The sequence below is a fragment of the Scardinius erythrophthalmus genome, assembly GCF_964197995.2.
Source record: "Scardinius erythrophthalmus genome assembly, chromosome: 16".
Taxonomy (NCBI): Eukaryota; Metazoa; Chordata; class Actinopteri; order Cypriniformes; family Leuciscidae; genus Scardinius; species Scardinius erythrophthalmus.
Genome location: NC_138236.1, coordinates 6,926,748 through 6,942,651, shown reverse-complemented (window position 1 = coordinate 6,942,651; position 15,904 = coordinate 6,926,748). Strand labels below are relative to the sequence as shown.

The window sequence follows — 15,904 nt, the reverse complement described above, 5'->3', positions numbered from 1 at the left end:
AAAACCCTTCAACCACAGTTCAGATGTTTACGAAGAGAAAAGGTTAAGACAGAGAGATGTGTCTTACCTCTGAGATGGGGGCATGCTGGGAGACCGTGAGCGCGCCCGGTTGATGTCGGCTGACCGAGAGCAATGATTGGATGATAAGACCTGCTCAGGCACAGAGAGGGTGGAGCTCTGGAGGTCCCTGCCGTTCCTATAGTCTATAACAAAGGAAACAATTACTGAACTGATCATCTGTGGCAACACAGATTTTTACTACATGTATTATTGCAAAACTGCTAAACCGTTTAATAATAGCAATTTGAATACGCTTTAATAAGTACTGTATATTCCTTCATGGAAAAATGTTTAATCGGTTTGGATTTGTGTATTTAACACTGTCTGTTTTAGATTATATATTGTATGCTTATGTGTGTTTCCGCAATAACTGCTGTAAAAGTTGCTTTTTAAAGCCAATATGTTCCAGGCCAGCCATGACTGAACTTAACTCCCATTAAATCAGAAAACGGCTTTCACAACCAAAACCAGAATAATGACTTTTTCCTCATGCAAGAGCTGTCAGCCCACTCAGCCTGATGGCATTTCATTACCCAGCATTCAGTGTGGCCACGCTAAGGTCAGTGCCTCGCATGATTACAAAAGATTGATGTTCAACTGACTGTATCGCACATTAAAACAGGCTGAAGGTAGAACAATGTATCAAAGAGAAGTTTGAGGAGGGATATTTTGTCTTTCTGATGACTTATTATTTTACTTTTTACTAGGAACTCACAATTGATTCTAATAGAGTTTGATGTTTTCATGTTGCTAATGGTGTAATACTCTAATAAAAATAGTAAATTTGTAGCATCCACAAAATTTGGGTAAAATAGTAAATTTTTATCAATTTTATCAGTAATAATTATATATAATTAAACATAAGTGCTTTTATTTAACATTCTGGTCTTGCTTTATCTACGAAGGAGATTTTCGATGCTGCCGGGTCAGTAAGATATTTTTAATGTTTTTGAAAGTAGTCTCTTATGCTCATCAAAACTATATTGAAATACATTTTAAAAAGTAACATTACTGTGATGTCAAAGCTGAATTTCCAGCATCCACACTCCAATCTTGTGTCACATGATCCTTCAGAAATCATTCTAGTATGCTGATTTGCTGCTCACGAAACATTTCTTATTATTAACAATGTATATGTATACAAATATTGTAATGTTGTAAATGTTTTTACAGTCAGTTTGAAGCATCCTTGCTGAAAAATTATATTAACTAAAAGTATTAAAAGGTATTAATTACCTTCTGTAAAACCACCTATAATGTTGTCTAACCAGGCAGCTACAGTATCTATTACAGTACAAGCAACATTAGTTTGGTCTGTCCGTGCTGAAACACACACACACACATATGCACAACCTCATTCTGAATGTGACCTCTGTGTGCTCCAGCGCAGAGACTGCATCGGCACCAGTGCATCATGCTGCAATAAATGAACGGCTGCTAAACACAGGGGCCACAAAACAACTACAGCTGCACAGAGCGCATGAAGGGAAAGCAACGATCTATAATTCCTCTGAATGTTAATCATCTTCTCCCGGCGGAAAGCACTGCATCAGCACTTTACAACCGGCCCGGAGACAGAGCCAAAATCAATGAGAGAGAGAGAGAGAGACTGAGAGAGGGGTTCCCTCTCTCACAAAGAGCAAGACTGGAATTTTAAAAAGGGTGTGTGTGGATGTGTGTGTTTCCAGTCTGTTTACACTTTTCTTTCCCGTCTGAGATGAACATTTTTGAACCAGTATTAGGTTGAAAAGTGGTGAAGACACCTATAACATATGTATATACTGTGCATAGCAGGACATTAGCCTTTATGTGTGGAATATGTGCCCCACATCTCTTACTTGATTTATTGAATTGGACTGCTAAAAGTTTAGACATTTGAACACAGAAGTGGATTAAAAATGAAAAATAGTCACATTTATTTCCGAGATGATAATCGGATGGGCAAAGACAACATTTCTAATTTTCATCTCAAGTTTTTCAAGTTGCATTTTTTCTAATAATTATATTTATTTCAGTTAACTTGTTTTTTTTTTAAAATTTATTTTACACTAACACTAATATATGGCATTCAGCCAGTAGTAAGTGTAGGAGTATGCATTATGCAACATTTCAAACAGTAGTATGCTACATACAGTATATAGTAGTATGCATGCAGTATACAGTTTATACTATATATGGTATAGAGTATGTTAGTATATTTTTTAACAATTCTCAGTAGTATATTCAGTAAGTGATAAGTAAAACAGTATGCATTATGCAACGTTTTTAAACAGTATGCTACATTATTTTTCAAATGACCTCATTACATTGCATGCGAGTAATGTCCAGTTATTATCATTTGGAGATAAATAAGGTTCTGTGAGAGCGTGTGAGCAAAGAGTGACTTCATATTGACCGGATTTAGCAGTAAATGTCTTCATCACCTCCATCAGATGGTGTCATTTTCAGTGTTCCTGCTAACATCTTACCTGACACAACGCCAACGCCATCTTCACCGTCATAGTCTGAGAACTCACTGTCGCTGATCCTCTGAGACCCTACAGGAGAAAGACAGAGACACAGACAGACAAGTGTTAGTACGGCCTGTACCGAGCCTGGATCGTGTGATGTAGCTGTTCTATGAGAATGTGGATTCTGCAGCAAGCAGTGAGGGCTAATGTTAGGATGTTTTCTGCTTGCTCTGATCCTAAATCTCATTCGTTCGCTTGCAGATAGATAAATAGAGAGATTTTCAATAGTTTTAGCTAACAAAAACATCACTATGGTTTCCTCAAATACTGTCTAGGCAGGCAGCTCACTAAGTTTTGGAACAGGACTGACAAACACGGCTGTTCATTCATCTTCCTCTGTGACGTTCATAGCAAGTGTTAAAAGAGCTGCACTCAAAATACCAGTCTATTTCAGACTACTCACAGATAACTGAACATGTCAGTGCGATATCTCTCTCTCTCCTCCAAATCTACACAAACAAGAGCGAGGCAGCCTGAGCTTTGTGTTACGTGAGAAAACGGATCTTGTCCTCCCCTTGCTTCAGTCATGAGGAATAAACCGAGCCGAACGCCGTCCCTCAGCCCATAGCGCTGACGTTTGCCGAGTTTGACACTCTGAAGCGATCGCTCCATCACTCAGTTCAGATGGAGAATGAAAGCTAATCTGCCGTTCACAGAATTACAGCGCACCAAACAGACCCTTGCGCTTTAACACAATAAACCTGCTCTCGTTTCCTCCTCTCTTTCATAAGCCTGTCTTCCTCTCTCCTTCAGCTCTCGGGTCTATAAATCAGTCTCTCTTTAAATCGCTAAATCAAGCACTCAAGTGTCAAAAGAGATTCGCAAATTTGAAAAAGAATCGCATGATGTATTCTTTGTTTTGTTAGGGTTTCAAATAGTCTGTGAGACTTTTCTTATGTAGTCAGAAGTTGATGGTTACCATTGTAAATCTTTGTAAGGGATGTCTTATAATATCCTTATGTTGAAACGTGTTAAAAAGATCTCTTTGGTGACACTTTTCAGAGCTTAAAATAAAGAGAAAATAACTGGTGTGAATGTGATATGTGATGATTTCTGTCTCTTTGAATGGTTCAATACAGGTCATGTAAGTACAAAACCACACAACAACAACAAACAAGAAAACTCCTCTTAAAAAAAAAAGAAACTAAACTAATTCAAAGACTTTTCACACACAGGCGAGTTACACAAAATACTCCTTTTTTAGAGATTTTATCACAGCTATACAGAACTAGTAACTATAAAGGGAGGAAGAAATGAAACGACCAGATAGGCCTGGGTTGAGTGATGGAAATGACCACAGAATTATATACATGTGTTAACCAGTACAGTGTTTGCTTTACTGTGTATATATTTCCATGGGACAAACGAAATATGAAATAATGTAAAAATAGAGACGGCACATGTTGCGTATGGTCTGATGTGTGGTCACACTTTTTACAACAGCTTTGAATGTGGCTCATCCAATTAGAATTTGGCTGAATAATCATTTTTATAATTTTAGTTGTGTTGTTTCCTATGGAAGCCTGTTTATTTATACTCAATGCAATTATAAGTTTAAAAAGAAAGAAATAGCTGTGAGATAAAAAAAATTTTTTTTACATATGACTAATTAATACGCACAGTTCAAAAGTTAGGGGTCAGTGGTATTATTGTTATTTTATTTTAAGAAAATAATACTTTTATTCAGCAAGAATCAATTAAATTGATCAAAAGTGACAGTAAAGAAATTTACATTGTAAAAAAAAGAAAAAAAAAGAGATTTCTTCTTTTTCTTCTCAACTCTATTTATCAAAGAATCCTGAAAAAGTATGTATCATGATTTCCCCAAAACATATTAAGCAGCACAGCTGTTTTCAACATTGATGATAAAAAGAAATGTTTCTTGAGCAGCAAATCAGCGAATGATTTCTGAACGATCATGTGACACTGAAGACTGGAGTAATGATGATTAAAATTCAGTTTTGCAGCACAGAAACAAATTACATTTTAAAATATATTAAAACAGACAACAGTTATTTTAGATTCTAATAATGTTTCGCAATAATACTGATTTTACAGAATTTTTGATCAATAAAATGCAGCCTTGGTGAAACTTTCAAAAACAATCTTACCAACCCCAAACTTTGAATTAGTGTATAAACAATCGCTGAATTTTAGTCATACCATCCAGCCCTTCTAAAAGTCATAGTAAAAGCAGACAGAAGCCTGTGTTCACTATAGTGTGTGTGTGTGAAGAGGTCAGACTGATCTGCAGTAGAGGGAAGACAGCAGCACTGGGGAGAATCACTATGGAAAAATGTGATGGTGTGGGGAGATGGTCCACTTCGTTCTGCGTGATGCGTTTCATTTTTCACAGGATTAAGAGGGACAGCAGGGTGGATCCAGTATAAAAACACACGAATAAACCCAGAGGATCAGCCTGAGCATGCAGCGGTCATTACCTGTGCTGTACACATACGGGCCTTTGGCTGCAGAAATAACCAGGTCAAAATAAAAAACAATGAATGCAGGACACAAATGCTCATACCAACAGCAGAAGTCTTTCAGATTTCAGCTCAGATCACCGAGCGCTTACGTATGGAGCCCTTAAAGGAACATGGTGATGGAAGAAATATGAGATGGGAGGGAAAAATATATTTCAATGCTTCGAACGCAAATTTTGTGTTCCCCCAAGAAACTTTGCGTTCGCTTGCAAAACTTTTGTGTTCTTTGCGTTTCTCGGGGGAATGCGGACATTTTGCGAGCAAATGTAAAGTTTTCTCGAGGGAATGCAATACATTTGATAGAGCATTGGCAAATTGTTTCTCCTCCCATCTCATTTTTTTTTATCTTCACCATGTCCCTTTCGGGGCTTCGTACTTATGAATATGTGTGGTCTAAGACCCAAAACTTACTTTATGCAAGTATGCATACACAAAAAAAAAGCTTTATTTAAAGGGATAGTTCACCCAAAAATGAAAATAAAATGAAAGATGATGTTTTGAAGTATGTTGGTAAGCAAACAGTTGCTGATCCCCACTGACTTAAAAGATCATTTGAAAAATGTCAGTGACCAAACAGTTTCTGCTGAACAGAAGAAAGAAAACTCATACAGGTTCAGAACAACTTGAGGCTGAATAAATGATGATAGAATTTTTATTTTTGGGTGAACTATTCTTCTACATTTTTTCATTGTGAAAAAGGTTTTTCAATGTTTTTTTGAAGTTCTTAAATCATATATACTTCTTAAATACTTTCTCACAAAAAGCTCACAAAACTAATAACATGGTCTTTAGGAAAACTTATGGCAAAAAAAAAACCTTCAATAAGAATACGATACTTGCAATGTGGCTTTGTTTTATATCAAAATGAGCAGAAATACATTTTGTGAATGTTCCACATAATGCCCAAATAATAAAGGCAATTCTTAAAAAACATTTAAAGGCAATTCTATGAAGCATTTGTGCTTGCATCCTTTTGTAGAGTACATTTATAGCCTAGGACTTTAGAAAAGATGTTTAGAAACTGCTCTGAGAGAGGAAAATCCACATATTACAGCACAGGCAGATGTTGATCATAAAAAATGCTAAATAGCTATATAATCTGTAATGAAAATCATCTACTATGCAGCATGTAATATATAAGAGCAGAAAGTTGTTCTGTGTGCATATAAGATGAGAGAAAGAGACGTACTCTGCAGTCTGCGTGTGGGACTGTCTCCGTGCAGTGCTCGTCTCTGAAGGCAGGGGGAGCTCTTGGGCAGGGGTACCGATGAGACGTCATGCGTTTGCAGCTTATACCAGTGCGGCTCATCGTCCAGCAATGCTGTTTCCAGCTCTATGAGGATCTACACAAACATTTGTGTCACATTCACATGCATACATATCCAAGTTTATCACAATGCATGTCAATGAATCTCTCAATTTGAGATGTCTTGTTTAACAACTAACAACTTTAACAACTTAATATTGTAGAACCACATTAGTTTTATTAAAAACGCTTTTCTGGAATATAGTCTCAAAAAAGTTTGAAAGGTTAGTTGCATTAAATCTTTTAAAGATATTTAGTCTTCGAGGGCAGAAATATAGATCTGAACTATCGAAATGATACTGTTTTCTTTTTTTAAATCATTTTTTTTTTTTTTTTAAGTGTCTGATAACCAGTGTTGGGGAAAGTACCTTTTAAAGTAATACATTACAATATAGCATTACTTCCTAAAAAAGTACCTAATTACGTTACTTAATTACTTAACAACGTAATGTGTAATTTATGTTTTACGATAATAATTTTACGATAACAATCAGTATAGATAACAGTAATGCATTCAACAACAACATACGCCTTAATTTTCTTTTAAAAACACATTTAGAATATTATATTTTGAGCATTAATATTGAGCATTAAAATGAATATTTCCTGACCCCTAGAGCTATGTATGCCATACAAAAGATCTCCCAACATTACGGCTTATATTACCTACTGTACTGTACAAGTAATGTGTTTTGTCACTTTTGCACTTTTGGCCTATTCCGACAAGTCTAAGTGGCTATGTTATGGAGAAGAGAGCGAATTTTAATGCAGTAATGTAGTGTATAAGCAAATTCATTAAACTGAAAAGTAATGAGTTACTTTACAAATGTAACATCAAAAGTAATCTGATTACATAAAGTAATGTGTTACCCCAGCATTGCTGATAACCATTATACAGAATTGTTTTTTATTGTTATTATTAATTATTATAGATTAATTTAGTTTAGATTAATTATTAAATGATCCTTATGAACACATTATATGCATTAAAAATTTAAATTTCGATAAAAATTATTATTATGATGATTACTATTTTGTGATCTAAATGGTCACTAGTCAGTTCTACTATTGTAAGACCAATTTCAGCTTTACAGCCACTAAGTGGCACAAAAAAAAAAAAAACCTTGGTAGAGGAACCCTCAACTTCTGAATATTTGAGACCATCTTGTCCTTACCTCTCCCAAGAACTCACTCTCCTCCTCTCTCACCCGGGCCTGGTCCCACAGCGTGATCTCCAGCATGCGTTCCCTGAACTCCCGCCGGTGGACGGGAGAGTACATAAAGGTCTGGTTCCATTTGGGCTCTAGTGATTTCTTTACCGTTTTTGTTCTTCTTTTGCTTTTGTCACTGGAGAAACAATTATTCAAACTGTTTTTATTTACCATCATGGTAAAAGAACCCAGGAAACAATCACTGACATCAACTATGAAAAACAGGGTATAGTGGGGATGTCAAGCAGAACACGGCAGATCTGCTCACAGGCTGTGTTCAGAATGAATACTGCGATTACTGCATACTGCTTAGTATACACAAAATCTCTGAAATAAGACACATCATGCAAAAATAAACATACAAACAGCAGTATGCAACGTTGTCACATCACCACACCATGTCGAATGCTTAATTCATTCAATTGCATTCAGTATTTATCTAAGAATACAATATGGTTATTTTTGACAGCATTTTTGATCCAATTTTTGTATAAACATTTATGAAATTCTGGCATTCCAATAATATAATGAGTAAAAAAGTAAAGTTGCTACTGCTTCAAGTCAATCGCACTGCATTGTGGGAAATAATATTTTACAGGGTTATTATTGTTGACTATAAAAAATATATTTTTTTTAATTCAAAAAAAGCTGAAATGAAATAAAATACATGAAAAAGTTAGAAAAAATGGCAAATGTATAAACAAAAATTTGCAATGTTGCTTCGACAACTAACTGAAATACTGTAAGTTGAAAGCACTAAATTACTAACTGTAAATAAATAAAAACTAAAACTAAAAGTGCTTTGTATACTGCATATTTTTTCCATATATGTAGTAGATCACGCATATAGAAACTTTGCATACCATGTGCACAATATATTGCATACAGCATAAATAGTGTGATTAGTATGGTAGTATGACATTCTGAACATAGCCATAATGAAATATGTGATGAACATACACCTTACAATTTATTTATTTTTTTGCACAGTGAGTGTAATTGGCATAAAAGTAACTGCCCCAATCTCACCTTCTGTCAGGGAGGAAGTAGATCTTCACGTAAGGATTGAGTGGTCGGCCGTCCTCCCTTGAAGGCAGGTCCTTAGCGCCCAGTATGGTGACGATAAGCTGATGGCCGACTTTGTCATACCAAAGTTTGACCTGTAGGGGGACAAACACCAGAGCCTGAGATGAAGAGGGACTTGTGTTCTCAGGCTTCACATCATCACATGCTTCGTTTAAACAAGATGATTGATAGTTTGTACAGTATATGCATCCTGTTATTGTATTACACATGCTGAGATGCATGACAGACCAAGCTCACTACTCAGACAAGTATGGATGTGACAGAAAAATACTTAAAAGTCAGACATACACAGAAACAACACCAACATAACAAATACAACACCAGATCTTTTAAGCCAGAGCCCATACTTGCTTGTAGTAAAAGGAAAATAACTCCAATACAAACACTGCCTGTAAAGTATATTCGGTAGCTAAAAATATCTCAGGCCACAGTGTAAAACATGCAATGAAGGGGGTTTTATATTGTATGTAAAAGAACAAGCCAATGTGTTACAAGGAGAGCTGGGTCAAACAAATTGTACCATTACACAATCCCCAACAGAACCAGCTGTTGTCTGTACACTAAGGACACTAATGTTGTCCAAAAATAGGACATTTTATTATAATATTTCTCAGGTAAAATGTCCCAACGCTGGAAATGTGTAAAGCTATAAGCATAATGTTGACATTAACAGCAATGCATTCTTTTTTTTTATGCCCTGATTTTTGCTACAAACATTAAAGGGGTCATGACATGAGAAATCAAAATTTGTCATCTTTTGTCATATAAGAGGTCTTTGTTTCATTAAAATTAAACCATCCTGCAAGTTTCAGAGCTTAAAACATCCTCCTGATTATACTTAATCAAGCTCTAAAAATGGCTCGTTTTGATATTGTGGGATCTATGACGTCACACAGGCAAACATATTTGCATATGACTGCCTCCAGAGCAAGACATCGACGAATAGATATACATCATCGCACCATAGGCCCCGCCCACTGGCGTTCAGTCGTTTAACGGCTGATATTTGCCCACACTGGATGTGAGAGTTGCGTCGCATCAAAAGCTAATAGAACCCATTATAATCACTGGCACTCTCTACACTGGATACAGCATACAGATGTGTGTTCAGTTTCTGACGGACCCCAGAGTCGGAAACAAGTAGATGGTTTATTTTTAATGGCGTCCCGGAGCGCATTGGATGATTATATGTTTGTTCAGAGCATTTGACTGCTTGACTGCTAAGCAAGGCACAATGTAATGAAGAGTTCACAAAGAAACTTTTGTTGAAAAAGGAAGCAGTCAGCTGTGTTGGATCTGACAGCAGCTCAGTGTTGGGAACGTAACTTTAAAAAAGTAATTAGTTATAGTTACTCACTACTTGTTCCAAAAAGTAACTGAGTTAGTCACTGAATTACTCTATAATAAAAGTAACTCGTTACCAGGGAAAGTATCTATTTGCGTTACTGTAAAAAAAAAAAAAAAGTTGCTATATGTCAAAGAATTTGGAAACACTTTGCAGTTTGATTGTCCTGTATAAACAAAATTACGGAATGTTATTAAGTTTACACTGTTCGATCGCGTCCGCGCCTCACACACACACACACACACACACACACACACACACGCACGCACACAAATGTAAACACTTTGCGACTTTTCGATCGCGCTCGCGCCTCTCTTTCTCTCTCTCTCTCTCTCTCTCTCTCTCTCTCTCTCTCTCTCTCTCTCTCTCTCTCTCTCTCTCTCACACACACACACAACACATTCCAGCATTCCAATCTTTACATCGCAGCCTGCTCCAGAGCCATATTCAGAGCGAAGGCGGAGCTACAGATTAGGTGTCCCTAAAGAACCCGCGTATAAGAGTAGTTCCGCATTACATTAATTAATTTGCACGCGAGTTTTATTTATTTTTATACCGTGTATTCTCCGTGTAAATGTATGCACCAAACCGTGACGTCCGTACGGGTACATGTACCGTTCCACCCCTAGTTCTTCCCTTTGACCTCAATGAATTTGAAGTAGTGCTTATATCTCCACCTTGAAAATGCCAACTTTTTATCGGATTGCTCCTGACTCGCCATCTCTGCTGCTTCATCGAATCTCTGTTTAGCTGGGGTGTGTGTGTGTGTGTGTGTGCATGTGTGTAAAAACACTGGCTCTGATTGGCTACCATGAAACACATGACTCTGCCTTAGCCAATCATAATCGCTTACCTCGTTATTAACCCACCTCCTCACTAGCTGTGCTAGCCAGGGGTGCGTTCGGATTACACAGTTTATTCAATCAATGCATAGTAACGCACCGCATTTAACGTCCAGTAATGTTAACGGCGTTGTAACAACGGGAAAAGTAATTAGTTAGATTACCCCGTTACTGAAAAAATAACGTTGTTACCTAACGACGTTATTCCAAACACTGCAGCAGCTGCATCGATTTCATAATGCTTTGTCGTGACGGTTTTATATGGATAATGTTTTTCAAAACACTTACTCGCATGCACTGATACTGTTTCCTATGGATGATGTTAGCCAATCATAACAGTGACCATATACTGACAAGCCTTAAAGGTGCCACCCCTTAAAAACGGGTCATTTCAGACAGTCAGAATGAGGGTTGAAAATCACTATTTTTCCGCATTTATATTTATAAAAAAATATCCATGTCATGACCCCTTTAAAATAATTCACATCATGTTTCTTCAGGTACAAATTGATACAATTTGCTTATTTCACACATTTTTGTACTTGGGAGGAGAAAAAAAACAGGTAAAACAGGGACTGTTAAAGGTACTGCAAATGATTTTATCCATTTTGCAAACTTGCAGACTTGATTGACAAAATGATTGGCAGGCAGAGAGACTTTCTGATTGGCTAGTTTTCTGATAAAACTATTTTTGCTATCGCAGAGACATGACTTCTCAGGAAACCTATTTCAGTAATATTTCTCAGGTAACAGTGATATTTTCTGTGTGTAACAGCTTACAGCACCTTTAACATATCCTTTTAGCTGCAACATGAAACTTTCAGTAATGTTAGTACCGGACAAAAATGTGTTTAGCATGATTAGTATAATTACAAATGTGAAATGCAGTTTTTGAATCAGTCAGCATATGAATAAATCTCCAAAACAATTGAGTACACTGAATCAGATCCTTTCTGGATGAGTATCAGGATTCAATGCAGTTTCATGTTACATGGAAAAAGAATCCAATTTTATGTCCCGACAAACTCTGCATCACTAAAACATTTAAAGAGACACAGTACTCCTCTGCCCGGGTAAATGCCGCAGGTGAACGTCTCACGGGGTTAGAGGCATTACATCATTACTCCATGTCTGCCAACAGTCAGGTGTCTCTTAAAATATTTTTGTGCTAATTTATTGCATGCAGATGATTTATGCCTAAAATATGCTTAAAACAGCAACAGCAATGAAGGCATGATAGGTAAGGGGCTCTTCAAATGTGCAATCTAAGATATTCAACAAAGCTGGAAATGCAGCTGTTTTTCTGCTGTGCATTATCCAATGAATTAAAGCAATAGAATAGAAGTGTATTTAGTAAACAGCAACGATTACCTGAACTTTAGGGCTAAAAGGCTCAATTCTTCTACTAAGGCTTTGGCTCTGGGTAAGTAAAGTGAATGAAAAACAATAAAGAGAAATGCAATAAAACTAAAACCTGAAATGACAATACCAGTTGTTAATGCAACACTAAGAAAGCAGAGCAGGAGATTCAAACTGAACATTTTAACAAACTACATTGGAACAATTTGATTTCTTTTACTATTTTCACTATAATGCAATTAACTGCAGTCTCTTCCTCCGAGATTGAAGGAATTAATGATGAGCTCTAATGCTCAGGACTCATTCTAGTAGAATATTATTTTTCTAAATCTTAGGAATGGATATTTCCTGTAGATTTTCTAGAGCAGCGTTTCCCAAAGTGTGGCCCTCAACCCTCTAAATTGTTTCTTGAGGTCCATGAAAAATCAAAAGTGTTGAAATGTCATGTCTTTTCTTTTAAAACGACTCAATGGCCATCTCTTCATGGGAAACACTGCTGTTTACAGTACAATGAATCTCCTTCTCAACAAAATACAAAGTAACAAGATTGTTATTTAACACACAAACACACCATATAATGTTAGAAATGATCGAATTTGATGAGATACAGAACAGGAATATGAGACAACACATTTTTGTATTGATCTTGTTAATGCACAGTTAATTTTGAGACTAGGTGCATTGACCCATATCTATCTATCTATCTATCTATCTATCTATCTATCTATCTATCTATCTATCTATCTATCTATCTATCTATCTATCTATCTATCTATCTATCTATCTATCTATCTATCTATCTATCTATCTATCTATCTATCTATCTATCTATCTATCTATCTATCTATCTATCTATCTATCTATCTATCTATCTATCTATCTATCTATCTATCCATCCATTCATTGTTAGCCACCCTGCTTTTTAGATATCAGTATCAGCCACTTATCCAATGGCTTTTCCATTTTGGTCAACCAACAATCAGTATTAATAACTTGCACTTCATTTGTATTTCTTAGATTGTATTGCTTTACACCAGTTTGTCATGTTCTACAAGTGTGTCAGGTATTTTTACACACACAATAGGCTGCATGAGGCCTGAATAAGTGATTTTAGTCTGAATAAAATGGACAAGTTGGGCAATTTTTTTCACCCTGTTCGCATCCTGATGAAAACAGGAAGTTTTGTTAGCAGAAGTACAGAAAATTCAAGCACAAATCATGTATATTACACGTGTAATTGATGTTTTATCTGTGTATTTTTTCATAATTGTGATGCCAAAGAATGCTGCCAAAGAATGCTGGGAAATGTAGTTTTATTGCCAAGTCAATTATCAAGTCAAGTCGAGTCACCTTCATTTATATAGGGCTTTTAACAATAAGCCTGTGACCAATTAAACCACAAATTTTAGTGAACTTGATTGCTATTCTTCATCAAAATTCGTATAGACCTAAACTGTATAGTCACATTGAAACTTTTTCTGACATGAATCTTTAACTGACATGGGGAAATACCTACACTTTTTCTATAATGCAGACTCCTCTGCACAGGAGTTGATTATTGTGAACTTACTGTAAGCTGTCCCGATAAGTACTGAGGGGCGTCCCGTAGCATTCCGGGGCTCATGGGAGACGTGACTGATATGGAGGGACGCTCCATCTTCTGTGACTCAAATGAACTTGAACCTTAGAAGAGATTGAGGGTAAAGTAGAAATACACAAAACTAATCAGAGATTGTTTCAAAGCTCTGTGAAAATGTCTCATTAATGTCTCAGAGAATCCCATCATTTATACACACTAGACTGAGAAAATGTACTCACTGGACTCCAGTTGTGCGTGTGTGCTTTCTGGTATCCTGGGGATATCTCTGCAATGACAGTGGCACAGAGAAATCAATGACATGTGCTTAAATGACCCTGAGCACCACATTAGTCTTGATGTGAAGTTTGTGGCAGCAGCCCAAACTCACAATCTAAAGGGAGTTCAGTTGGTCATGCGCTCTTTACAATTACAATTAGGAAAATTAAGAGGCTAACTGAGGGCAGCAGTTTTGTTTGTGTCCATGTGAGCCAGCAGGCACTCTAAAGGGGTCATATCATTTCATATCAAGTCCACTTATAATCTTATGGAGAGAAAAAAATGGGGAAAAAATAAATTTTGCATGACTTTTTCTTTATTGATCCCTTGTCAGAAATTTACAAAAGTTCAAAACGAGACATTTTTGCTAATTATTTTTTATATTTTCTTTTTTACTAAGAAATAAGTTTTGAGTTTTCAAAACTACAGTATGTTTCAACAGCATCTTTTATCTGAAAATATCAAGAAAATATGGATTTCTCATGATATGATACCTTTAATATAAAGGCGGTGAAAACAGACTATCATAAAAAATGTAAGGCAGATGGACCACAATGCTCATTAGCATGTTCATTTTATGAATAATACCAATATTCCTCATCTAAAATAATATTGAGGTTTATTCAGAAACACACCTCAAAATTACGGCACAAATATATATATCAATTATACTAACATTATCTTGTTAATGTTATATTACATCCCCTTTAAGTTCATATGAAAACCAATTTCATGTCAAACTGAAAAACACTGTAGAGGAAGCCGTACCCAATGGGTCGAGAGACCACTAGTTCCACCTGAGGCTCTGGCTTTGATTCTAAAATGATATTGTAAACTTCTTTAAATGTGGCTCCTTGTAAAAGTCGGCCGTTCCACTCTAGGACCTGATCACCTGCGAAACAAGAAAATCAATTAACAAACTATCTGTAATTACACATTCATTACTGTATTTAATACAGTAACAAACTGTTGGAGTAATAGTGTCCTACATACACAACTGTTCAAAGTCAGCTAATTTGTCAGGTCAGTAAATTCGTTTTTTGAAAAATAATTAATACCATTATTTATCAAGGATGCAAAGTGACAGTAGAGTAAAACGTTCACATTGTTACAAAAAAAAGCTATAACGACCTTTCTATTCACCAAAGGAATGTTTATTGAGCAACAAATCAGCATATTAGAATGATTTCTGAAGGATCACGTGACACTGAACACTGGAGTAATGACTGTTGCAAATTCAGCTTTGTCATCTCAGGAATAAATTACATTTTGAAATATGTATCTAGTCCATACTTGATCTGCAGCTCTGCCAAGACCAAATACATTAACACTGCCATATTCAAAAACATGCTAAAACTATTTAGAGAGTTGTCATGATTAAGATAAAAATAGAAAACAGTTATTTTAAATTGTAATAATATTTCACAATATTAATGTCATTTTGATTAAAAAACTGCAGCTTAAGAGACTTCTTTCAAATTTAAAAAATAAATTCTTACTGACCCCACACTTTTAGACAGTATAGTGTATGAAATATTGAAACATAGCATGTACCTGGTCTGAGGTGCCCAACTGTATCCGCTAAACTCCCTTTCCTTACTTTGGTGATGAACGCACAAAGTCGTCCAGACTCTGTCATCTTTCCCCCAACCACCTGTAAAAGACACACACACACACACATAAAAAGATACAGTAATGAACTAAAGCTTTTGAAATTATAGCATATTAGGTTTTACTGTGGTGGTGGAATTGTAAACGAAAAATGCCAATTCAATTTCAGTGGTATTGTAGGTATCATGATCCTATAATCAAGGTTTGATGTTGATGTAAGGAGAATAGATTTAAAA

At 36.0% G+C, this 15,904-nt stretch overlaps 1 protein-coding gene across 7 annotated transcripts in view; it reads right to left on the bottom strand.

Annotated features, from left to right (window-relative positions):
* The window catches only part of rims2a (regulating synaptic membrane exocytosis 2a), a gene marked incomplete at its 5' end in the record, with an annotated part of 182,173 nt that overhangs the window by 70,088 nt on the left and 96,181 nt on the right, over nt 1–15,904 (bottom strand). The window contains 11 exons of one of the 7 annotated variants that reach the window (XM_081389342.1): nt 68–203; nt 2,529–2,597; nt 5,012–5,038; nt 6,243–6,396; nt 7,535–7,706; nt 8,600–8,730; nt 12,215–12,262; nt 13,773–13,885; nt 14,021–14,067; nt 14,826–14,949; nt 15,612–15,711. In XM_081389342.1, the coding sequence (XP_081245468.1) occupies nt 68–203; nt 2,529–2,597; nt 5,012–5,038; nt 6,243–6,396; nt 7,535–7,706; nt 8,600–8,730; nt 12,215–12,262; nt 13,773–13,885; nt 14,021–14,067; nt 14,826–14,949; nt 15,612–15,711 (1,121 nt within the window). Of the gene's footprint in view, nt 1–67; nt 204–2,528; nt 2,598–2,858; nt 2,920–2,973; nt 3,083–5,011; nt 5,039–6,242; nt 6,397–7,534; nt 7,728–8,599; nt 8,731–12,214; nt 12,263–13,772; nt 13,886–14,020; nt 14,068–14,825; nt 14,950–15,611; nt 15,712–15,904 lie in introns of those variants that run through there. The other 6 variants (XM_081389341.1, XM_081389343.1, XM_081389345.1 and 3 more) reach the window with 6 other exon arrangements.